This window comes from Brachypodium distachyon, chromosome 3 (assembly GCF_000005505.3).
Source record: "Brachypodium distachyon strain Bd21 chromosome 3, Brachypodium_distachyon_v3.0, whole genome shotgun sequence".
NCBI lineage: Eukaryota > Viridiplantae > Streptophyta > Magnoliopsida > Poales > Poaceae > Brachypodium > Brachypodium distachyon.
In genome coordinates, this window is record NC_016133.3 from 57,279,747 (window position 1) to 57,303,498 (window position 23,752).

At 52.9% G+C, this 23,752-nt stretch overlaps 5 protein-coding genes across 5 annotated transcripts; 4 read left to right on the forward strand and 1 right to left on the reverse strand.

The window, feature by feature from the left end:
• Positions 1 to 5: 5 nt before the first annotated feature.
• LOC100828809 (E3 ubiquitin-protein ligase RZF1) lies at positions 6 to 2,283 on the reverse strand. Its single transcript, XM_014901300.2, has 3 exons — positions 709 to 2,283; positions 363 to 459; positions 6 to 274 (listed from the first exon to the last, which is right to left on the reverse strand). Exons 1-2 carry the CDS (start codon positions 1,655 to 1,657, stop codon positions 422 to 424), a joined length of 987 nt encoding a protein of 328 aa, XP_014756786.1. The 5' UTR covers positions 1,658 to 2,283; the 3' UTR covers positions 6 to 274; positions 363 to 421.
• A 1,327-nt stretch (positions 2,284 to 3,610) lies between these two features.
• On the forward strand, positions 3,611 to 7,237 carry LOC100831348 (mitochondrial phosphate carrier protein 3, mitochondrial). Its single transcript, XM_003570512.3, has 6 exons — positions 3,611 to 4,046; positions 4,889 to 5,250; positions 5,345 to 5,388; positions 6,312 to 6,526; positions 6,632 to 6,756; positions 6,845 to 7,237. The coding sequence occupies exons 1-6, from the start codon at positions 3,750 to 3,752 to the stop codon at positions 6,900 to 6,902; spliced, it is 1,101 nt and encodes a 366-aa protein (XP_003570560.1). The 5' UTR covers positions 3,611 to 3,749; the 3' UTR covers positions 6,903 to 7,237.
• Positions 7,238 to 9,715: 2,478 nt separating this feature from the next.
• On the forward strand, positions 9,716 to 13,242 carry LOC100831646 (G-type lectin S-receptor-like serine/threonine-protein kinase At5g35370). Its single transcript, XM_003570513.3, has one exon. The coding sequence runs from the start codon at positions 10,247 to 10,249 to the stop codon at positions 12,965 to 12,967; it is 2,721 nt and encodes a 906-aa protein (XP_003570561.1). The 5' UTR covers positions 9,716 to 10,246; the 3' UTR covers positions 12,968 to 13,242.
• A 444-nt stretch (positions 13,243 to 13,686) lies between these two features.
• LOC100831956 (flavonol synthase/flavanone 3-hydroxylase) lies at positions 13,687 to 15,141 on the forward strand. Its single transcript, XM_003570514.4, has 2 exons — positions 13,687 to 14,754; positions 14,837 to 15,141. The coding sequence occupies exons 1-2, from the start codon at positions 13,930 to 13,932 to the stop codon at positions 15,047 to 15,049; spliced, it is 1,038 nt and encodes a 345-aa protein (XP_003570562.1). The 5' UTR covers positions 13,687 to 13,929; the 3' UTR covers positions 15,050 to 15,141.
• A 4,345-nt stretch (positions 15,142 to 19,486) lies between these two features.
• On the forward strand, positions 19,487 to 22,922 carry LOC106866313. The gene is made up of 2 exons (XM_014900171.2): positions 19,487 to 20,533; positions 20,618 to 22,922. The coding sequence occupies exons 1-2, from the start codon at positions 19,986 to 19,988 to the stop codon at positions 20,913 to 20,915; spliced, it is 846 nt and encodes a 281-aa protein (XP_014755657.1). The 5' UTR covers positions 19,487 to 19,985; the 3' UTR covers positions 20,916 to 22,922.
• The last annotated feature ends 830 nt before the right edge of the window (positions 22,923 to 23,752 follow it).

Genomic DNA, 23,752 nt, shown 5'->3' on the forward strand with positions numbered 1-23,752 from the left:
ATCCATCTCCAGAACTGAGCTAAATTTAAAATAAGAAGACTCTGTAACCGCGGGGAAATTACTCCCCTGTGGTTTACATTGAGCGCTGCACAGTTACATTTTTGGAATGGTCTTTTCCAATTTCCACCATGTTTACTATGGCATGGTTTACTTTACAGTGGTCTCGGATTTCACATTTCCAGCTTTCCATTGTATGCTGCACCACTGGATACAGAATATCATCCAGCTCTCCTACTGAACTCGCAGAGTATGCCCAGGTGGCGTCACGCTTTACCTGCCAATAAAAAGGTGCAAGTCAGTACGCATATATGTGCTGCATTTTGCTGCTGATTGCAAGAATGGCATCGGCAAGAGGACTTAACTGAGCAAACAGGGTTGAGGTTGTCATGGCATGGTTGCTGGGAACCCAATTAGAACACGGCTAGAGGAGAAACAGAGAGCGCCACCAAGCATAGAATGCTGAAAGCAAAATGCAACAGCAGAAGAAAACAAAAGAAAACAGCTTAAAACGAGCTTCCAAGTAAAATAAAAAATGAAGTAAACCAAGCAGATGCAGATAAGTTCTTTTATCTGTTCGTCCAGTGGATTAGGAGTACATCAGTAGCAAGTATTGGCATGAATCCATGATGATTCGTCAGGCGAAGAAAGAGAAGAAGAAAACGCAAGTAGCGACGAGAACGAAAGACTGGAGAGCCGACAGGTCATTACCGCCGGCGTCGCCTGCCTCGGGCCTGCCATGCCCGCGCCCGTGCCCATGCCGCCCATACTCCCATTCGTCATCCGGATCCTCCATCCCACGCGGCGGCCACATCCACGACAGCGGCCCCCACCTCACCATCGTCCCCTGCGGCTCTCTCTCCCTCCCTCCGCCGTTGCTACCACCGCGTCGCTGCGCGGCAGCATGGCTCCTGCCGGCAACATTGGAGCCGGACGCGCCGGCGCCGGGAAGCTGGGAGCGGCAGACGGGGCATGAGTTGTGGAGCCGGAGCCAGGGCATGATGCAGTCGGAGTGGTACGCGTGCTTGCACGGCAGCTCCCGCGCCGCCTCCCCGAGCTCGAACTCCTCCTTGCACACGGGGCACTGCGAGCCATCCGCCATGTGCGTGGCCGTGATCCGCACCGTGGGGAGCGAGTCGATGGCGGACGCCGCCGCCGGCGCGGGACCCGGCCGGTCGTTCTGGGTCAGCTCCTCCACCAGGCTGTTGAGGTTCATGTCTCCCCCCGTGAAGTAGTCCCCCGGGTCGATCGCCGGAGGCGTCGACGGCCGCCGCCGCGCCACCGGCGGCGGGGAAGGCATGCGTTGGCGAGGCGGATGAGCTGGTGCCGGTGATGGCGCAGGCTGGCGGAAGGCGCGTCCGGGGACTGTGGGCGCGGCACCGGGCCCGGCGCTGCCGTAGACGACCCAGCGGCGGTGTTGGGCGTCGTAGTGAGGCGCGAAGTGCTGCGGCGGGGCGAAGAAGCCCGGTGGATGGAGGAGCAGAGGAGGCGCGGGGCGAGGCGGCGGGTCGATCTCGTGGAGGAAGCGGCCGAAGCAGCGCGGGCAGAAGACGTCGGTGGCCGGGTACGAGATGATGCGCAGCGCCCGCCCGCACGCGTAGCACCAGTACATGCGGCACGTCCGCTGCCGCACTCCGCCGCCGTGCGCTGATGGCATCATCCTCGATCGTCGACAAGCCTCGTTGATTCGTCTCTCTAGCTGCGCCGGAGAGTGCTCGCGAGTTTTTTGGGACGATCAGATGAAGGTGGCGTCGACCGGATGCATGGGACGAGAAGCTGGGCTGGTTTTAAAGGAACGCAAACGAACGGCAAACTGTGACATGGATGGGGAAGGAAGGATGGCTTTGCGGGGGAGATGAAAGCGATTCGATCTCTGCCGGCGGGTGATTAGTTTGGTGTGCGCGCGATCGAAGGCTGTAGCCTGTACGTGTTGGTCGCGGGTGACTTGTGCGTGGTGCGAACCTCGGTTAAGGGCTTAATGGCTTGCTTGCCGGCCAGGAGGAAGAGGAAGGCCCGGAGAGAGGGGAGATCGTTGGCGGTAGCGGGAAGTAAACTGTGGACGGCTGGCTGAAGTGCCCACAAGCGCAGAGGAAGGAAAAGGAACTGTGCCGCGCTCCGAGCAAAGCAACTGAGTTTAGAAACGCGGCCTCGAGTGGTGGTGGGCCTGACCATGCGAAAAAAATAACATGAACGGGGCACGCGCAGTTTTTTCTTTTATTTCTCCGTGTAAATAGGATTTTGCTTTGGAACTTTGAGGCACTATGGTGTACTTCTTTTCTTTTAAGAAATACAATACAAATGCAGACCCTCACAACACGCGATCTTGGAAGATTGACGAAATTACCGCAGGCGGCTCGCTGTTGACGAGTACCACTAGAAGAGTGGCGCCGGTTATATCCTGGAATAATTCATGAAAATGTGACACCCATGTCAAGTTTATGACTTGAACCTAAGTGGGTTGGTTCCACCACAAGGAACCAGACCATTCATCACTATGGATGTACTCCTCTGCTGTAAAAAAAAATGTACTCCTCTGTAACATATACTTGCCCCGTTCCAAAAAATGTACTCCTCTGTAAAGATAAGCGGATGATTTGTATAGGAAATAATAATTTATTTCCGGACGGAGGGAGTACTGCTAATATATAGATGTTTTTCCCAACTAATAATTTTGTAATTTTTTGCCATGACTTGGGAGCATGACACCGACTCGTAGCATCGGATATTTTCTCGGGCTAAGATTTCAGTGAACTAAGATTTTACTTTGATCTGACTACTACATTGTTTTGGTTTCATATGTGATTTAGGTAATCCTTGGCTCCCGTGCTTGGACAAAGTATTACCTGTCCTGAACACTTGGCGATGACATGCAATTTCGCAAGCAGCTTTTCGCTCCAGTTTGGGTTAGTTTGCCTAGTATTGTCTTGGCGTCACACGTCAGCCGCAACGAATTTTTTTTTTAGAATTGTATCAACAATTATGCATTACTAGAATTCTTTTAGTAGCACTTTATTTTTTTCGTTTTGTTGTTCCCGGGGAAACAACTTTTAGACTTCAGCAAAGGCTCATCGCCGCCAGGGAGTTGCTTTCATTTGACTTTTGCTTTTCTAGAATTATACAGGCTTCCCAAAGCATACCTTCAGGGCCATCACCAAAGAACAAATTCGCAATGACCTGCGCTCCGGCTGGCCAGTGACCCGTCGCCGGGAGATCTGACCCGTCGACCACATGGGCGGGCGGAACAAGGCCGCCCCGGCGCCGATCGATCCGGAATATTCACATGCATATTCTTTCAGGACACTTGAACGAGAATAGTGCTAGTTGTAGTAAAGTTTAATTCACATTACGACCCCCAAAAAGAATCTATTCATGGTCCAGCCCAGACTCCTCAAATTCAAACCATTCAACCAAAGTTTTATTTTCCCAGTTTGAAATACGCGTAGCATCCACGCGGCTGCAGAGTCTCCTGGCACGGTGGCACCTACCGCGACTGCCCGAGCAGTAGCTGACACTGGACCCGGATACCCACGGGCCCCACAAGCAGCGAGCCCACGCCCAATCCCTGGCAGCCACCGGAGAAAAAGTTCCGATACCCTAATTAACAAGTTGGGAAACCACGCCTTCATATTCCTCCTCCCATCTCGGCGTTCTCCTTCCCTTCCTCGTCAAATCCACGCGAGAGCTCTCCCAGGAAGCGCCGTCATCACAAGTCAAGAGAGGGGAAGGGAAATCCACCGGATCTCTCGGCGGCGATGGCGCTCTCCGACCTCTCCCGCGAGTCGCTCCTCCCGAGCTTCCTCTACACCTCCACGGCCGCGCGCTCCTTCGCCGGCGCCTCCCGCTTCCCCTCCTCCTCCTCCCCCCAGGCCCCGTCCTTCGGCGGCGGCAGCGCTGGCGGCCGCAAGCCGTTCTCACTCCAGGCCCCCAACGAGAAGATCGAGATGTACTCCCCGGCCTTCTACGCCGCCTGCACGGCCGGCGGTATCGCCAGCTGCGGGCTCACCCACATGGCCGTCACGCCGCTCGACCTCGTCAAGTGCAACATGCAGGTAAAGGAGCCCACTGCCTAGATCTGTTGCCTACGTGCATCTGGGGTTCCATTTCCGAAGGTTTCCGTGTAGATCTGGTCGTGCTTGGATGGTTCCATGCGGGGGAATACGTAGATGCGAATTTTGGTCTCCATTTTAGGCATTGCGTGATCTGGATGCGTGAATCTGGCTAGTTTCCGCTTCTCCGTTATTGTAATTTTGGTGGTCCTTAGTTTGAAGCTTGTTTTGCTTCCTTCTATGCTTTATGTTGGTCCAGGACTCCAGATGTGCCTGTGGATCTTTGTTCAGGGGGTGTGGCAATTGCAGCAGTACGTGCTAGCACCAGCAGTTGAGTGAACTGCAATTCCAGTAGGCAGTAGCGCATTTCAGCGTTTGACGAATGTGTAGTTCTGGGGTTTTTACATAGGTAAATAACTGTAAAATCAAGTCCGAAGCTGAACAATATTGTGTACCATCTTTTGTTGGTTCACCGATAAGGTGATTTCGAGTCTGTCAAGGTGTTACTAAACCTGTGATCACGTATGTACGTACTTATTGATGCTGTTGGAGTAAACATACCCACTGTGCAACATACTTCTTGTAGCAAAGGAACCGTTTGGTCATGAAAATTTGATCCCAACTGTTGGCCGTTACTCATTTTCTCAACATGTCACATGTAATTAGGGATGTGTAGTTTGTACAACTTAGTGCATCTTGTGGTGAAGATAGTTGATATCTTTTTTTATAATGTGGTCGTCTTGGTTTATTATTCCCATTTGCATTGTATATTTGAGTTAAGTACCATCTATAGGTACTATCTAGTAAGTATTTTGGACATAACAAAGTTCTATTAATTTTTTCAGATTGACCCAGCGAAATACAAGAGCATCTCGTCTGGATTTGGTGTCCTGTTAAAGGAGCAAGGAGCCAGGGGATTCTTCCGGGGATGGGTGCCTACCTTGCTTGGTTACAGTGCCCAGGGGGCTTGCAAGTTTGGGTTCTACGAGTTCTTTAAAAAGACCTACTCAGACATGGCAGGGCCTGAGAATGCCTTGAAGTACAAGACCCTAATTTACCTCGCAGGGTCAGCTTCTGCTGAGGTGATTGCTGATATCGCTCTGTGCCCCTTTGAAGCTGTGAAGGTCCGTGTGCAGACACAGCCTGGATTTGCTCGTGGGTTGAGTGATGGGCTCCCCAAGTTCATCAAAGCTGAGGGTGCTGGTGGGTAAGTAAATTTCCCAACTTCCTTAATAGTTTCAAGATTAGCCGCTATTTCCCAGTTCCATGAGCTAAAAACTCCTATTGTCAAATAATGGCAGGCTCTACAAGGGAATTGTTCCACTCTGGGGTCGCCAGATTCCTTGTAAGTGCTTTCTATCATCATTTTTTTTGCGCATGCTTTCTATCATCATTTTGTTACAATATATATTCCGAACTTCAATGCACTCTTATGATTACTGGGAAACTGCGGCCCTACTTTTTAATCAAATGGTCCAAACCTGTTCTTGTTTCATATTGTCAGACTATTTGTTTTGCTTTTATAGTTATTTGTGATAAGTTATTACTCTCTCTCTCCTCCATTATCCTTGCTGCTACCAGTGACTGCTATCACATCATGGATAACTATTCTGAAATGGTTGCATTTTTGTTTTTACCATGTGTAGTTGTTGTCTATCTTGTGGACATATCTGTTTGTTCCTTGTTACAGTGGTTTGCTGAGTTGTTGAGACTTGAGATGGAAGTTTGTAGTCCAAACTCTAAAATGCACATCTCTGTTATCTCACAGATTTCTTTGGTTACACTTGTGACAAATACGTTTTCCATCGAGTTGAGTTATGCTTATGAATGGCACGTCTAAGAAAGAGAGTTCAAATCACTGCCTTGATACTTTTCCTCTCTATGTTCTTTCTTATGATGAATGGTTTGTATTGCTTTCTTACGTAAGTGACTTTTGATATTGTTACGATCTTTGGTGGAAGTCTGGAAGTTTGTTTGCCTTTACTGTTTTCTAGCTTATGGCATGGATAGTTACATGCTGCAGACAATAAATCGTCAAGTGGTGTTTGCTCTACTTGAACATTAGCAGCTTTGTGGATCACTTGTTATCTATATTGGATATATTGGATTTGATATGACTTTAGGTGACTGAACTTATAATGCATATTGTGGCGTGTGGACCCAATACGTATTCCTTCACTCGATGATTGCATGCCATGATTTGAGCGTCTGTAATTGCTCATACGTTATGTTGTACTCATTCATCGAATACTTCCGTTCTGTATTCAGATACCATGATGAAGTTCGCTTCCTTCGAGACCATTGTTGAACTTATCTACAAGCATGCTGTTCCTGTTCCAAAGTCTGAGTGCAGCAAGCCTTTCCAGTTGGGTATCAGCTTTGCTGGTGGTTACATTGCTGGAGTGTTCTGTGCTATTGTTTCTCACCCGGCTGACAACCTGGTCTCTTTCCTGAACAATGCCAAGGGTGCTACAATGGGTGATGTAAGCATGCTTTGTCTAGTACCTCCGCTTGTTGTCTTTTGATCCTTCTATTCTTTAATAACCAGATTATTGGCTGACTCTATTTCATCATTAAATCTTTTGCAGGCTGTTAAAAAGATTGGTGTTCTGGGCCTTTTCACCAGAGGTCTTCCCCTTCGTATTGTCATGATCGGTACTCTTACTGGTGCTCAGTGGGGAATTTACGACGCTTTCAAAGTGATGGTTGGACTGTAAGTATCTGATCCGCTTGTTAACATACCACAATAACAGTATGCAGCTTCTGAGGAATTAACAATTGCTAATACTTTCTTTTTCCAGTCCAACAACTGGTGGTGTGGCACCAGCTCCTCCGGTAGAGGCGGCACCGGTTGCTTGATTTTTCATGCCAAGACAATGACGACGATGTGTTCCCTGATGTCGTAGGGGTGGATGGGATTGTATCAATTACTTGAGTTTAGTACCCCCAAATCTCTTATTTTTGTAGCAGATGATTACCGTGTCATCATTTTGATGAGAGGAACTCATTAAGCAGGTGAAATAGTTCTTTTTTGGCCCCCCGGAAAGTTTGGTGCTTGACACATAATAAGTTTTATTAGGACAGCAAGGCTGTTAGAGAGCAGGTATTGCTATCACCTGTACCGAGGAATACTCACATATTGTTCTTTACCTCCCAATTTATGTTGTCGATGCCATGCCAACGTTGTCTTGTTTGCAAAACCACTAGCTCTTCCTTGTTTTGGCCGCCACTGATCGACGTAAGCTTTTATCCTTTATCCAGATGCACTTGGCTTTCAGGCTTTTCTCGTTTTCTCCCTCGAAAAAAGGTTAGTTTGCAACATATAAAATGTTGAAAAAGTTAATAGGCAGTCGGGGAAGTTATAACACAACATCTGCGTGGTACTTGCAAACTTTTGCCGCGTGCCATTAGATCTATTTTGCGTGGTCAAGATGATAGTTTGCAACTTTGTATCTAAGGGCATGTACAATGGTTGATAAGATTGTCTTATCTCAGTCATTTCACGTCAATTAGAAAAGACAACAAAACATGTTGTACAATGGGTTATCTCTTAGTGTTTTATCTTAGAATTAATGTTTAGATGAATAAAATTAACTAAATAAATGCTAAGAAAAGGTGAAATCTAGTACAATGGTAAATTTGACTTATCATTCTTGTGAAGAGATCATCTCTTAATTAAGAAAAGGCTTGTGCTTTTTTTTCATTTCTCTTTCTTTCATATCAGATTTTATCCTATGTGGCATCGCTAAGAGAAGCCTGACGTCGTCCCATTGTACATGCCCTAATGAAGGTTTGCACTGGACACATTTATAGGATTTAGTTTTGACCAAGGACTTGTCAAGCTATATATTACAAAATTGATTTGAATAATATGTATATTGAGTACCAAGTTGGATGATATCAATTTCTTATAGCGAAGTCAAAATATAGTTAGATGAATTGCCGGTCGAATTATCTTTTTGCAGACACGATGTTCTGTATGTTTGAATGGACGGAGTAAATTCGTGTGAGAGAATATAATTTTCATCGGGTTTTTGCGTTAAGAGTCGCATCTTCTATAAGATATACAGTACTCCGTCCATCCTTTTTAACTTGCTAGTTTGAGCTCCATACCAGCCTTTTCTCTATTTTGTCCACTTTTTTGTTTTTGAGGGCACTCTATTTTGTCCACGTGACATGTGTAAGATCTTTAAGGAAAAAAAGGAAACCATGCGGGCATGCCTATTGATCTTCTTTAATATCTTTAGCCCAATGCAACGGGACGTGCGGAGCAGCAACCGTGCACAGATGAAGCCCCCCTAATTAACTCCCTACTATAATCCCCTGCCAGTTAGTTAACCCGTTCTTCCGCTATTCCTTTCCAGCTTTCGCCCCCGACTGAAGCACTGAACCTGCGCGTTTGCGCGAACGCCATCGCCGCCGCGCGCTCCGGTGCATGCATCCATCTGATTACCAGAATGCCAGTCGATCTCGATCACCCCCGGTCAGATTAGCCCACAACTCTCAGAACCGCATTGAAACAAGAAAAACAACCACTTCCGATGCCCTGCTCGTTAACCTTAGCCGTCGGCCTCTCAGCCCCTCAGGTCATTGTTTACCATCGCAGTTCTGGCCATGGAGTAACACGAGAGCAGGAGCACGAGAGTCTCTTGGAAGGAGCACGCTGCTGGGTTGACTGTACTTAGTACTCGTACTTACACTGATCTGTATGTAGCACACCCACTTTCTCCACTTGCAGGGTTGCAACATATACTCCCATGTGGGGGTGCTCATCGTGTGCGGTGGCCGCGAGATCCGGGCTTGGCCAGTGCGTCGTGGGCCGGCGCCGCCGCCAGGGGATCGGAGAGGTCGTGCATCATGCATCATTTCATCATGCATGATGATACACCGACCGCTCAGGATCGAACCAACGGCCGGAACAGCGCAGTAGGAGTAGCGTCCGCTTTGCTTTGCCTTGCCTTGCCTTGGTTGGAAACGCGTACATAGGGCGGTAGACCGAGTCGTGGCTTGAGCTCTTGTTACAGTAAACAAAGCATTTCGTGCGACCGGGAAGAATATTTTAGACGAGAGATGGAGATCGATCGGCCTTGCCTTGTCTCCAACGGACAATCATTAAGACCGGTTTTTTTAATTTTCTTCTCGAGAGAGATGATGTACTATCAAAATGAACGGACATAAACAAAGCGTTAGTAATGTGTTGATAATGTGTAGACAAGAGATGGATTATTATTTGTTTGTTTTTTCATACGCTGGCGGTGGTGGAATCTGATTTGCTGTCGCTCATTCAGAATCTGCAAGCCTCCTGGGCCCAGCAATACCGTCATGGCTCGCTTGGTTTTGATGCCGGACGTGGTTCTCTCACTCACACTACCGGAGTACGAGAGTACTCAACATTGTTTCTGCAAAAAATGGGTTTGGAGGAAGAGTGCATTCTCTGTTGCATCTCGCTCTTTCAAAACGGAATTGCTAAAAATGCATGCGCCTGAACCTTCCCAAAATTTTAGTCACTTTAAATTTGTTTTCATGTTTTGGTATTTGTTACGGTTACATTTTTAGTGGCAAAGCATAAAGAATGGCTGGAACTTTGAAATTTTTCAGTCCCCTGTTTGTCCCGTTCCCAAAAGGCGCCATACTTTCGCCGTGGATCCGGACCTATTCAAAAGCCTTTTCTTTTTGAACTGGATTTGTTCGAAAAGTTGGGAGGAAAATGAAACGTGGGAGCAGAAGAACAATCCGCCTGCGTAGCTGTGCCGCTTCCTGCTGGGACACGATCGAGATATAGGACGGGACCAAACATGATTAAACACAATACAATATGCAGCGATCGCATGCTGATTCCTCTTAAATTGATCTCCAAACTCCCAGTAAACAAGTCCGCGGGCCTCAAACCTGCATCCGGTGCCGCCATTTTCCAGCCCGCGTTCAAACAAACGCTGGACAACAGCAAATGGCAAGCGAGCTTTGGTAGCTGCACGCGGAGGCCAGCAGCACAGCAGCGGCACCAAGTTGCCCGCGGCAGGTCGTCGTCTCACGTGGCATCTTACTTGTCCTCGCGGCCCCAGCCCAGATCCCACCGTTGGCCAATGGCGCCGCTCCTCCCTGCCCGGGTCAACTCCCCGTGCCTCCCACCCGGCCACCGTGCCATTGCCGTCGCCATCGTCGCCTCTCCGGCAACCCCACGAGCATGAGCCCACCGTTTCGCCATGGGCCCGTCGCCGATGCGTCCTCCCTTCCTCCTCTCCCTCCTCCTCCTGCTTCTCCTCGGCGACGTCGCTCAAGCCGGCACGGTGGCCACGGAGCTCATCGCCCCGGACTTCGAGGCGTCGTTCCTCCTCTTCGTGGACACCGTGGGCGTGTTCCTCCGGTCCAGCAACGGCGCCTTCGAGGCCGCCGTGTACAACCCGGCGGCGCAGCAGGACCGGTACTACCTCGCCGTGCTCCACGCACCGTCCAAGACCTGCGTCTGGGCCGCCAACCGCGCCGCGCCCATCACCGACCGCACCGCGCTCGTGCGCCTCACCTCCCAAGGCGTCTCCGTCGAGGACGCCAACGGGACGGCTATCTGGTCCACCCCGCCGTTCGGGTCCGCCGTGGCCGCGCTCCGGCTCGCCGACACCGGCAACCTCGCGCTGCTCGACGCGGCCAACGCCACGCTCTGGCAGTCCTTCGATGTCCCCACTGACACGCTCGTGTCGTCCCAGCGGCTCCCCGTTGGAGGATTCCTGGCGTCGGCGGCTTCGGCGTCGGACTTGGCGGAAGGGGATTACCGCCTCAACGTGACTTCGGGCGACGCCGTGCTGTCCTGGACGATGGGGTCGTCCTTATACTGGCGGATGTCCAACGATGCAAGCTTCGTCAAGGACCGCGACGGCGCCGTGGCTTACATGGCCGTGAACGGCACCGGGATTTTCCTCCTAGCTAAGGACGGCACCGTCATCGTCCAGGCCGCAGCCATGGCGCCAGCCGGGCTCCGTGTCGTGCAGCTGAGCGTGGACGGGAAGCTGCAGATCAAGAACTTCGCGTCCGCGAACTCGTCTTCCTCTCCCACGGACGGCGGGTTCGTGGCGCCGAGCAGGGCGTGCGACCTGCCGCTGTCCTGCGGCCCGCTCGGGCTCTGCACGCCCAGCGGCAACGCCTCCGGCTGCACGTGCCCGCAGCTGTTCGCGGCGGCGCATGACAGCGGCTGCGCGCCGTCCGATGGCTCCTCCACGCTGCTCCCCGCCGGCGCCGGCGCCTCCTGCGGCGGCAGCGGCAATGGCGACCGCGGCATCTCGTACCTCAGCCTGGGCAATGGCGTCGCGTACTACGCCAACAAGTTCTCGCTGCCGGCCACGGCCGGCTCCAACGCGTCGTCGTGCCAGGCGCTCTGCACGGCCAACTGCTCCTGCCTCGGCTACTTCTACGACCACTCCTCCTTGTCCTGCTACCTGGCGCGTGACCAGCTAGGCTCCTTCACAAACACCAACTCCACCAATGGCGCCCACAGCATGTCGGGCTACGTCAAGGTCCAGAGCTCGCGTCCCCAGGGGTCATCCTCGTCAGACAGTTCCTCCTCCAGCAAGACACTCATCGCCATCCTGCTCCCAACGATCATCGCATTCGTGCTAATCGTCATCATCGGCGCCATCGTCGTCGTGTCATGGCGCAAGGAGAAGCGGCGCGAGGGAAGGCGGTCCTCCAGGGACGTGCAGCTCCGGCGGCAGCGCTCGCCAGGGTCAGCCTCGGCGCACCTCGTGCAGGACCTCCAGGACATGGACGGCGACGACGACGACGACATCGTGATCCCGGGCCTCCCAACTCGCTTCACGCACTCGGAGATCGAGGACATGACAAACAGCTTCCGTGTCAAGATCGGGGCCGGCGGGTTCGGCGCCGTGTACAAGGGCGAGCTGCCCGACGGGTCCCTGGTGGCCGTGAAGAAGATCGAGGGCGTCGGGATGCAGGGGAAGCGCGAGTTCATGACGGAGATCGCCGTCATCGGCAACATCCACCACGTGAACCTGGTCCGGCTCAGAGGCTTCTGCACGGAAGGCCAGCGGCGGCTGCTGGTGTACGAGTTCATGAACCGGGGATCCCTCGAGCGGCCCTTGTTCCGGCCCACGGGCCCGCCGCTGGAGTGGAAGGAGCGGATGGACATCGCCGTGGGCGCCGCCAGGGGGCTGGCATACCTCCATTTTGGATGCAACCAGAGGATCATCCACTGCGACGTGAAGCCGGAGAACATCCTCCTGGCCGACGGGGGGCAGGTGAAGATCGCCGACTTCGGGCTCGCCAAGTTCCTCAGCCCGGAGCAGTCGGGACTCTTCACGACGATGCGTGGCACGCGGGGCTACCTGGCCCCGGAATGGCTCACCAACACGGCCATTACCGACCGGACAGACGTCTACGGCTTCGGCATGGTGCTCCTGGAGCTCGTCCACGGCCGCAAGAACCGTAGCGAGCACGTCAGCGACGGCATGGCAAGCGGCGAGGACTCCTCCAACGGGAGCTCGTCGCGTGGCGCGGCGAGGAGCAATAACGACTACTTCCCTTTGGCGGCTTTGGAGGCGCACGAGGCGGGGCGGTACGCGGAGCTGGCGGACCCGCGGCTGGAGGGGAAAGTGGTGGCGAAGGAAGTGGAGAGGATGGTGAAAGTGGCGCTGTGCTGCCTGCACGAGGACCCGGGGACGCGGCCCAGCATGGCGGTCGTGGCCGGCATGCTCGAGGGCACCATGGAGCTCGGCGAGCCCCGCGCGCAGGCGCTCGGCTTCCTCCGGCTCTACGGCCGCGGACACGCCGGGCCGTCCGACGGCAACATGAAGCAGGTGGTGGGGATGGGAATGGGGACCTCCGTGGGGGATCGGAACCGGTCGGAGACCACGCAGACGACCATGAGTGGCTGGCCGTCGTACATGTCGTCGTCGCAGCTCTCCGCCCCCAGATAGCACGCTTGGCTAGTCTCCTTGGCTAGTAGATGATCCGATTTTACTTTTCTAGCGCTAGTTTGTTGTATTTTGGCTGGTTCCTTGGTAGAACAGGGCAGAGGGATTGATCTGTATTTCCGCGGTTTTGTTGTATTGTGCTTTTTTTGGTGAGATTTCCGACTCCTTGAAAATGGGAGTAGGAACAAGAGGTTGAGGGAACAAAAAATAGGAATTGAACAATCGTTTTTGGGATGGCCGACACGTCCAATTTTTGGGGAGAATCTTCATTCTGCAGATGTTTCGAATTTGTATTAAACGTGTCATCAGCGAGCCACGTGGCAGATAAATATGAATTTTCAATTCAAAATTTAAATTTAACCATATAAAATCCTAAAAAATCAATTACTCCATCCGATCCATAAAAGTTGTAAAGTGTAAATGTGCGACACTTTTTATGAATCGGATGGAGTATTTTCATTTTCACTAAACCAAATGGAACAAGGCTGCTAAAAACTAGCTTTATTGCGTATAATAAATTACAGCAGATCGATAAGGAAAACTCCTAAATTTTGCAATCCTTTGAATCAGACGACCCAAGCAGAATTTCTTTTCCAGAAAATTATAATCCTTCGAGATTTCTCTAGAGATCCTATAAATCAAGAAGGTCCAAACAGATTTTGTCCATCTGAGTATCTGCTTGTGCTTGACGCTTGTCCGCTATTCCAACAGAGAAAGCCGTGTGCTAGCCTGCTAGGCGCGCTCGTACGCACTCAACGTCCAAGCCGTGTGCCGGCCCCCCGCGCAGGCGCGCACCCCATGCGCTCCTTTCCGTTTCAGTTTGCTCCCGAATGCATTCCTCGTGTACCCCTCACTTGCATTTACTCGTGACACACTCGCCTGCGAGACTCGCACACATCATCCTTCCAGCTGCTTGTTGGTTCTCGAGGGCCCGGCCCCGGCGCGCGGCAGGCTAGCTGAGATCAATGGCGGAGGCGCGGCAGAGCGTGCAGGCGCTGGCGTCCTCCCCGGGCGCGGCCATCATCCCGCCGGAGTTCGTGCGGCCCGCGCACGAGCGGCCCGGTGCCACCACGTTCCGCGGGGACGCGCCGGCGCCGGAGATCCCCGTGATCGACATGTCCCTGTCCTGGCCTGCCGCCGGCGCGCGCATGGCGGAGGCCGCGAGAGATTGGGGCATCTTCCAGGTGGTGAACCACGGGATTCCGGCCTCGGCCGTGGCGGAGCTGCAGCGCGTGGGGCGCGAGTTCTTCTCCCTCCCGCAGGAACACAAGTCGCGCTACGCCATGGACCCTGCCTCCGGCAAGACCCAGGGCTACGGCTCCATGTCGCTCCAGCAGAAAGATAACCACGACAAGAAGAAGACGCCCACGACGTGGGTGGACTTCTTCTTCCACAACGTGTCCCCGCCGGCCATGGTCGACCACCGCCTGTGGCCCGGCTCCGGCTCCGACAACGGCTACAAAGAGGCGAACGAGGAGTACGCGCGGCACGTGCAGCGGCTGACGCGGGAGCTCTTCGGGCAGCTCTCGGCCGGGCTGGGCCTTGAGGAGAGCGCCATGTGGGAGGCCTTGGGCGGCGAGGACGTGGTGCTGCTCCAGAAGATCAACTTCTACCCGCCGTGCCCGCAGCCGGAGCTCACGCTCGGCGTGGCCCCGCACACCGACATGAGCGCGCTCACCGTCCTCGTGCCCAACGACGTGCCGGGCCTCCAGGTGTTCAAGGACGGGCGCTGGCACGACGTCCGGTACGTGCCCGGCGCACTCATCATCCACATCGGCGACCAGATCGAGGCAAGCAAGCAAGTGTACCAATGTTGAGATTTCCAAAAAATTACTGTCGCATCAAGTGCTGGATTTTGTGGATTTGTGGCAGATTTTGAGCAACGGGAGGTACAAGGCCGTGCTGCACCGGACGACGGTGAGCAAGGACAAGACGAGGATGTCGTGGCCGGTGTTCGTCGAGCCGCCGGCGGAGCATGCCGTCGGGCCGCACCCGCAGTTCGTAACCGACGAGAACCCGGCCAAGTACAAGGCCAAGAAATTCAGGGACTACAAGCACTGCAAGATCAACAAGCTGCCGCAGTAACTGTAAACCGAGTCGTCATGCATTGTACGCCTTGCGCGCGCGTGTTTGTCATGATCAAATGCATAGTACTCTCATCATTCATAAAATTATAATCGGACAATCCAATCAGGGCACGTTCCCATCACTGCGCTTCCGTGCGGCGCACGCGGAGATTCGTGCATGCACGGTTCGATGGCCAGCGGAGCGTGCGGCCGTGCGGGGCGGCGCACTCCCGATCCCTTCTCTCTTTTTTGTTTTCTCCTCCCCGATGTGTCTCTCTCCCGCAGCCATGGCCGCGTCCATCGCCACCCAGCGCTCCGCCCTCCTCCTCAGACCGCCGCAGACACCCAAAGCCCTTCTTCTCCCCTAGCGCGCCCCGGATCCCTTCGCTACCAGCGCCGCCTCGCCGTGGAACCGTACGGCCGCTGGCACGCGGAACCGGCCGCGCGCGAGCAGTTCTTGGCCTGGGCCTCTCCTCCACGATGCAGATGGTGTGCCTGGCTACTTGGGATGGCTGTCAATTGCAATTTCCGGGCGCTGAGGAGTGACGAGCGAGGTGGCGGAGTTCGGGCTGGGGAAGAACAAATGCTACTGGTGTAGAGAGTAAAAAACCAATTTGTGTGTGTGTGTGTGAGAGAGAGAAGGTTGCTCATGGATGTTCGGGATGGATGAGGATGACATGCGGTAGGAGACAGGGGAGGAGTGAATGGCCTGCAGTTTTTTTAGATCGGTTTCTTCCTCTGTTTTCTTGGTTCTCCGTTCTAGGCACGAAGGAAAACGATGAGATGCAGTTAGAAGTGATGCGTTAGTTGCAGTGAAGAAATATGATTGCATGTATGCAAGAAGCAGCATCTGTTGTTCCTGGGAATCCATCGATGAATTTTGTTACTAGGAAGCCACCGATGCATGTTGTCCTTCGGGTGTCGATTTCTTTGCTGGCTTGATTGATTCAGAGATCAGTTTCTTCATTTCTTCTCTGTTCCTTGGTTGTGTTCAGTCATCCAGGCACTGGTGTCCCATCGTGAAGAACAGTGTCTCTTCTCTTCTCGTTCGTGATTGCTCTCGGAAGAGTGCACTGATAACGTGTTGAGAGTAGAGATTAAACGAGACTCAGAAACCGGCTTCTCCTTCTTGGCCTTCCATGGCGGTGGCTCGTGACAATGTATAATTGAACCTAGGCCTTCCGTGTCGGTGGCTCATGAAAATGTATAATCGAACCTAGTAAGGTGTGACTATAACTCTGTAAAATAGTTATATTAATCTGATAAACTAGTGACTATGATCCGGTAAACAAGCGATATTAACCTGGTAAACGAGAAACTATAACCTGATAAACAAGCGATATTAACCTGGTTAATGAGAGACTAATCTGGTAAACAAGCGATATTAACCTGGTAAACGAGTGACCAACCTGGTAAACAAGTGATTTTAACCTGGTAAATAAGTTTCTATAACCTGATAAACAAGTGATTATAACCTAGTAGTAAACAAGTGATCTAGTGAAATGTCTAAGCAACTAAATGATGTCATCAGATAATAATAGTACATCCAAATCACCTAGCGTCCGCACACTAGCGTAAGGGTGCGCATGTCACGTCCAAAAGAAAAACGGAACGCAAGCTAGGCGAAACGTGCGGGACGTGCGAGCGTTGCACGAGTAGGTTGTTGTGCACACGTCCCCCGTAGCAGGGCGCACGACGGTAGTGGTAGCGGTGCAGGCATGGCAGGAGTGGAGGCGAAGCAGGCTCGGCCACGGGGACGATGGAACATATCACGTTGCCACGGTGGACGAGCTGGTCCTGACGCAGAGGAAACGACTGTCGGTCTCCAATTAATCTGGTAAGGATCCCTAATTAACCTGGTAAGTATCTCCAATTAACGTGATAAATAAGTCCAATTAACCTGATAAATATCCCTAATTAACCTGATAAGTACACACCGACAAGCATATCTGCCTGTAAGTATGCATGTGCATATAAGCTGTCTTGGTATATCTTGTCCCAAAATAATTGTTGTTTTAGAATGAAAAAGTCCAAGCAACCTGGACCAGAACTCAAATGGATCAACCAGGTTAATACATTTATATTCTGTTGTCAATCAGACTAATTAGAAATTTTGTGACGTGTGAATTAGGCTAGTTAAAGGAAAAAAGAAAAGCAAAGGAGAAGATGGGCCGGCCGGCCCAAACCAGCTGCCAATCAGGCGCGGGGCAAAACGAAAACGAACGCGCTCGCGGCCGGCAACCAAATCGCGCGAGCGGAAACAACGCCGCACGCTAGCGCTACGGTGGTCACGTCGCTGTATAGTCGTGTCTAAGTATAATTTATTCATAATGGAGGAACCAATTTTTTTAATAATACTAGCAGAATGACCGTGCGCTGTCACGGTTCAGGAAAGCCGCTTTTGAGTCTTTTATTTTTTTTCTCGTTTTTTTTTCGTCTTGGGCCACACCCGTTCTCCCTCTTGGACTAGCTTTCCCGAGAGCGTTCTACCCATGTCCGCACGAGCGCTCGTGCCCGTCTTCCTCCTCGCGCCAAAATCAGCACACGCGCGTGCCAACCGCCGCAATCTCCACCCTCGACCCGCACCCCGTCTAGATGCTCCGAACCGTATCCACTGCCCTTTTCTTCCTTTTCCCCTCCTCAATCATCCCCATAATTACGGTTGAACCGCCTTAACGCGCGTTGTCATAGCGGCTCCTGTTGGCCCAGATCAACACGCCGGGGATGAGGGTAGAGAGAACGAACATGTTGCCTTGTTTTCTGTGGAATTAAACGGATGCTGAACCGTCTTAGCGCGCGTTGTCGTAGCGGCTCCCGTTGGCCCAGATCAACACCCCGGGGGATGAGGGCTGAGAGAACGAACATGTTCTCCTGTTTTCTCTGGAATTAAACGGTGTATGACAAGATGGAACCTGCAGGCGGGCGCCGCCGGCTCTCGGATGGAAGGAGGCACCGCATGTTGGACCATATTTTTTGTAAGAATCAATCTGTCGCTGCACCTATACAGATAACGAGCATTAGCAAAGCGGCAGAGCAAAGTCGAAGGTGTGAAGAGATACCTTTGGGCTTTTAATTGGGTTTTTTTCGCTCCGTCAGGGGAAGTATTTTTTATGTTGGATTAGGAAGAGTCTCCTATTGGGCTGCGCCAGGAGGGGGTGCTCGGCGTCTGGAGCGCACGAAGGAGTGGTTTGCGTGCGGGTGGACGAGATGGGTCTCGAGGGCTTAACGAAAATAAGGGAGAAAAAAAGATGGAACGGTGTATATTTTTTACTTTGGTATAGATAGATTCGGTGCAATCCTGGGGCCCACAAATTTTATGAAAAGTTTGACAGACGACGGTGAAGAGAACGGTCCGTATTTTTTAGATAGGTATAGATACTTCCTCCGTTTCATAATTCTTGTCGTAATATTACATGTATCTAGAGATTATTTAGGAATAGACACATTCATTTTTTTGCAAATTTGAGACCAGAATTATGAAACGGAGGGAGTATTCAACAACAATATTTAGAAGTTTCAAATAATTTAGAAAAAAAATTTACACATACATATGTCTCGTAGAAACTTTTTTTTAAGTGGTTCATCGCAAATGCTAAATGAGTTTGCGCTCGTCTGACCTGTTGTTGACATGGCGGATTGTGTCACATAAGAGTAGCAGGTGGGTGACGCAGGAGGTATCTGCAAGTTCATGTTTCAAGTGGTTACATGACGGATGGTTCTAGTCCTAACTTCTCTCAAGTTCAAGGCCATGGGACCTACAGCTAGCTCGATTCTGCCACTCATTTCCCCTCTGTTCCAGGGCACTCACGAACACGTCCACACTCGCCTCGAGCCCTGATGGTAGCCTACGACTCTTTGAGACAAGCTGCTTCTGTTGTCCACCATGTACTCATTGAAATGCTAGGACGAGGAGTCGAGGAGGCGGAAGAAGGTGAGGTGGATGTCAATTTGGACTGCCATGTGCATGCTCATGGCTGAAAATCCTTCCATCCTGTCAGCCGAAAGACTGCTTTGGGACCGAATGTATTCGGTTTTAATAAATTGATGAACAAATTCACAAGTGTATAAAATCATGTTCATGAAAAATGTTTCTCTTCATGAATCACTTTCCTCCTGAACCACCATGTTGCCAATAGCGTTGTCAAGTTAACCGCAAAATCAGATATCGGCAGATATGCAATTAGGCGCTTACTAGTATAGTGGCGTATTCTAGTGCGTGTTTTGTCAATACGAGGAGACAATTAGGCACTTACTAGTATAGTGGCAACGAATTTATATCCGCCTCGCAGCGTCTATAACATGTTTGGCAATTAGTTGTGGTGCTTAGATAATATGCTTCGTTTGAACATTCTACTGTGAGCGGGCACGACGGCCTAGCTAGTGTTGGACAAAAAGAAATCTCGATGTATATCTTAAGCTACATACTTATGCAGAAACTAGCTCAACATCTAGTCCATGCTTTTTTTAGGGGAATTTAGTCTATGCTTCAAGCGACCAGAGACCAGAGTGCATCAAGCTGGGTTCAACGGCGCAGGTCGACCAGGTGAGCAAAAAAACACTAGAAAAGAAGAAGAGAAAATTATTGGGCCCAGCCCAGCAGGCATGGGCTTCCGACCCAAAGGGCAACCTCCTTCTTCTTCCTCCTCTAATTTTCTCTCGTTAAAAAAAAACTCCTGCAACAACAGAGCGACTACGGGCAGGGGTGCGGCCCCGGTTGCTCTCGTCGCCGGCTGAATCCGACCGAGTCGGTTTGCCGTGCTTGCCAAGCTCCCGAATAGTCGAACCTGAATCCATGGCAGCCGGCAGCAGCTTCTTGCCGGCGATGACGTGCCGATGCTGCCTGCCTCCTCTCCCTCCCCCTCCCCCTCCTCTCCTCTCCTCTTATAAGAAGGAGCCGCGAGTAACCGTCAACATCTTCCATCCTCCCGAACAATATCCAATCCCACCTCTCCGCCATGAAATCAACAGGCGGCGGGTACCATCGCGGGCCACCGGGGAGCCACCGCGTCTGGCGCGAGCGGGTCCCCCGAGCACCACCGGCCCCGCGCTTCCCCGGCGCCGTCCCGCGCGTCCCGCGCCAATGCCCGCCGACGGCGAGGAGCTCGGCGGCCATCGCCCTGTCGCGCGAGTCTGGCGGAGGCGCGTCTTCGCGGAGAACGCGTGCGACAACCGCACGCCACCTCCCGCCCGCCTCGACAGGGGCTCGAGTGCGCCTCCGTCGCCGCCAACGCCCGCGGAGCCCGCCCGCCCACCTCAGCTCGCACGGCACGGTCGCCGCGGGGAGGCTCGTCGCGTCTGGCGCGAGAGAGTCGCCCGCCCGCCTGCGGCCTCGCCGCGCTCCTCGGCACCACATCACCACCACCAGGACACGCCTGCGGCATCGCCACGCTCGTCGGAACCGCACCACCAGGCCGCGCCGTCTCGTGCGCCGGCGCAGAGGCGGGCTGGAGCGCGGCGGCGCGATCCTCGCCCCGCCCTTACCCGCGGCGTTTGGGTGCCGAAGGTTCGAATCGCTTCCCAGCAGAGTAGAGTCCCCTCCACCGGTTCTTTCTAGTCTATGTTGACCCGTGCGACAAATTGGCATCAGGTATCGTCTCGTCATGACGACGCCGACCAGCCTGCGCCGCCGCTTCGTCACCTGCCTGTGCGTGAGGCGAGCCACCCTGCGCCTCCTCCTCGGCGAGATGGCACCGGCGACGCCGACGCCGAGGCGGGATTTCCTCAGGAGCGCCACCCTCGTCTTCCTCTTCAAGATGAAGACGGCTCTACGCCGACGCCGAGGCGGATCCCGACCAGCCCTCCCCTCCACCACCGGTTCCTGCTCCTCCTCCTCCTCCTCCTCCTCTCGATGCTCAAGAAGCCAGACGTCTCCATGTGGTCTATAACGGGATGACGTCGCTCTGGTGGTCTGCACACGATCTTAGCACAGAGAGGGAGCGCCTCAAGCAGATCGTCCGAGTTCAGGGAAACGGGAAGGAGTTGGCTCCCCGCCTGCGAGCTATCAAGCATAAGTCTAAAGCCATTATAATCGGATATGATCTGCTCGCCCAAGAGGCGCGAGAGCTCCGCCTCGCCCAGGTACGGCTTGGGGCACCTCCTCTGGAGCCTCCCGATCTCAACAGTAGGATTACTCTGTCATAACATTTGTTCGTGGCATCAGACTCAACAGTAGGATTTTTGGTTGTTGGGAAACCTTGTGATGTTTCTTCGTAGAGTGTTGGAATTACTTTGTTGTTGAGCCTCTTTTACGGTAGTACTGCAATTTACTTGTCAGGGAGAGTAGTAGTATTGGGCGAAATCAACGGTTTAAAGCGTCGTCCTCGCGTCGCTCCTCATGGGTGACTCCGGGGAGCACCCCAGCCCTCACCGCCGCCACCCTCCCCTCCCTCTCCTCCCTCGCCGCCGCCTGAGGCACTCGCCGGCAAAGCTTGGCGTGGGGCCGACGAAGGTGGCGGCGAGGTCCTGCTACGATTCGCGCGCCCATGCCTCGCTGGCCATCCTCGAAGCTCGAGCTCATCGTTGTCGAGGCGCTTCCCCGCAGCTCCATCATCCCCTTCCACGGATCCGGCGGCTGCAAGTCCAGATCCGTGGGAGCCTCAGCCCGTGCAGCCGGCCGTCGTCCTCACGCGCGCCCCTAAGCTCCTCCGCACCCGCAATGCTTCTCGTCACCGTTGTGCGGTTCCACGGCCAGATCCTTCGTCCTCTTCCCTGGATCCGGTGACTGCCGGGCAAGATCCGGGAGGAGCGCCGCCGCAAGTTCGGTCCCCCACCTCCGGCCTGTGCGTATCCACCCTCGGCCTGCCGTCCCGCCTTCAACCGCTCCAACACCGGAGGCGGCCGCCCTACGTGGCCCGTGCTGCTCAGCTAGCCCGGGCAGATCCGGCGTGCCCGCCTTGGCCCCCATGCCCGATCCAGATTCTGTGCCGCTGGTGGACTTCATCGCCATATCCAATGCCGGTATCGTCCTCTTCAATTTTGCCGCCCTCCACTCCACCAAGCCCGTCCCTTCTCAGATTGCAATATTTATCCGATGTTCATGTTGATTAGAGTGACGTTGTATACTCCTCTTTTCTCTCCTCGTCCCTCCCTCCGTTGGCTGTGGTTCAACCACGCATGCCTTCGATAACCATGGTTTGCAGATGGCTGCTCTGGTGGCGGCACCGTTTAGCCTAATGGCTGGTGTCGTGGTTGGATTTGGAGATCTCTATTCAACTTGGTTTCTGTTCCAGGATCCATGGATTTGCAGATGACGGCTATGGAGATGGTCGTGATAGAGTGCGTGTGTGCCGCTAAAGGTCAATCCGAGTTCCATCCAACTCCATTTAGCTACTCCAAATCTCCAACAAATTTTTGCTCGGTAGCCTTGTTGTCATCTTATGTCGTTGTATGTGCCCTTCTTCTAAACTCCTCCACTGGGTAAACCACCCCCTTTGGGGAGTTACCTTTCACTAGTGACACTCTTGGAGAGTATGTGACCATCCTGTCGCTCTTCTCCTCCTCTCGGAATAACCACCCTCTGGTGAAGGATTTGCGTGACATTTATGCGTGCTCGATGAGCCCCGCCGTCTATTGTTTTCCCTAATGATGGCATCGATGCGGCTTCCTGATGATGATGCTTCGGTTTTCTCGGCTTAGTTTCCAAGCTTTGGTTTGAGCTCTCTGGTTATGATCCCCCGCCCTCTGTGTTGTCTATGACAGTCCTCCTCCTATTGCTTGTGATCCCCCGTTCGTTGATTATAACATAGTCTATGCTGAATAGCCTAGCTCATGTTTAGTGGGTTCATTGGTGTTGTGTTGTAATCATGTACTGAGTTTTTTGTCTTTTTCATATGTTGTATTGCCCCTTGGGTTTCCTTTTGAGAATATATTCACGTGGGCTCAAAACAAAAAAAGTGTCAGTATTTTAGGAATTCAACGTTGGGTTCTTAAGCAGATTGACAATCGGTCTCCACTTACGGTTGCAATTTACACAATACCAAACAGTTGAGAAGGGAGCATGTATGACTTTACAAGTCAGACGACCAATCCATATCCTTATCCTTGCAACAAATTCCAGCTAGCCTGATGTAAAGAAAAAAAGAAAGAAGAAAAAGGTATAGGCGGCAGGTGCAGACCGACGGAGCGACCGATCAACGGCGGCTGCGAGCGGCTTCCTCCCATTGGCGATCCAGTCCTGGCTTCCCGGTCGCCTCGGGGGCACCAACGGAGTCGGGCCACTGCCTTCTGGTGGACTCGATTAGGAACTGGCAGTGGATGACCTGGGCTTCTAACCGGGAAAAGAGCGCCCCGTACCGCTCCAAGATGTCCGCGTTGGCTGCCGGGTCTTCCCAGCGGTTGCTCTTTGAACCGCTTGTGCAGGTCGCGTTCAACCATCCAGCCATACTCCTCGTCGTCCTCATGACCTGGCTCCTCGCGCGCTCTCTTCGTCGGGACCGCCGCCTCGACGGGCCGCTGCTGACCCGTCTCCGCCGTCCAGCGCATGGCCTCCGCCATGCAGTTATTGGAACTAGCGCGCATGCGGCGTGCGGCTGCCGGTGAGCGGCGGCGTACGTACGCAACGTAAGTGCTCGAGGGCAGATATCTGTTCTCGATCGACCTCCGTTTGCCAACTTCTGTACGACGGAGGAGAATCGAGATCTCTTCTTGTTATATAAGGATCCGTCGTTCGTTGAACCGGGCGGACTCCCAGCCCGACTCGGTGCGTACGTACGTACCTGGGCTC

Coding starts and splice junctions, on each gene's coding strand:
- LOC100828809 (XM_014901300.2), bottom strand. CDS start 1,657: ATGATGCCATCAGCGCACGGCGGCGGAGTGCGGCAGCGGACGTGCCGC. Junction 460..708: donor CGAGGCAGGCGACGCCGGCG/GTAATGACCTGT, acceptor TTTTGCTTTCAG/CATTCTATGCTTGGTGGCGC.
- LOC100831348 (XM_003570512.3), top strand. CDS start 3,750: ATGGCGCTCTCCGACCTCTCCCGCGAGTCGCTCCTCCCGAGCTTCCTC. Junction 5,251..5,344: donor AAAGCTGAGGGTGCTGGTGG/GTAAGTAAATTT, acceptor AAATAATGGCAG/GCTCTACAAGGGAATTGTTC. Junction 6,527..6,631: donor AGGGTGCTACAATGGGTGAT/GTAAGCATGCTT, acceptor AATCTTTTGCAG/GCTGTTAAAAAGATTGGTGT.
- LOC100831646 (XM_003570513.3), top strand. CDS start 10,247: ATGGGCCCGTCGCCGATGCGTCCTCCCTTCCTCCTCTCCCTCCTCCTC.
- LOC100831956 (XM_003570514.4), top strand. CDS start 13,930: ATGGCGGAGGCGCGGCAGAGCGTGCAGGCGCTGGCGTCCTCCCCGGGC. Junction 14,755..14,836: donor ACATCGGCGACCAGATCGAG/GCAAGCAAGCAA, acceptor GATTTGTGGCAG/ATTTTGAGCAACGGGAGGTA.
- LOC106866313 (XM_014900171.2), top strand. CDS start 19,986: ATGAAATCAACAGGCGGCGGGTACCATCGCGGGCCACCGGGGAGCCAC. Junction 20,534..20,617: donor GCGGCGTTTGGGTGCCGAAG/GTTCGAATCGCT, acceptor AATTGGCATCAG/GTATCGTCTCGTCATGACGA.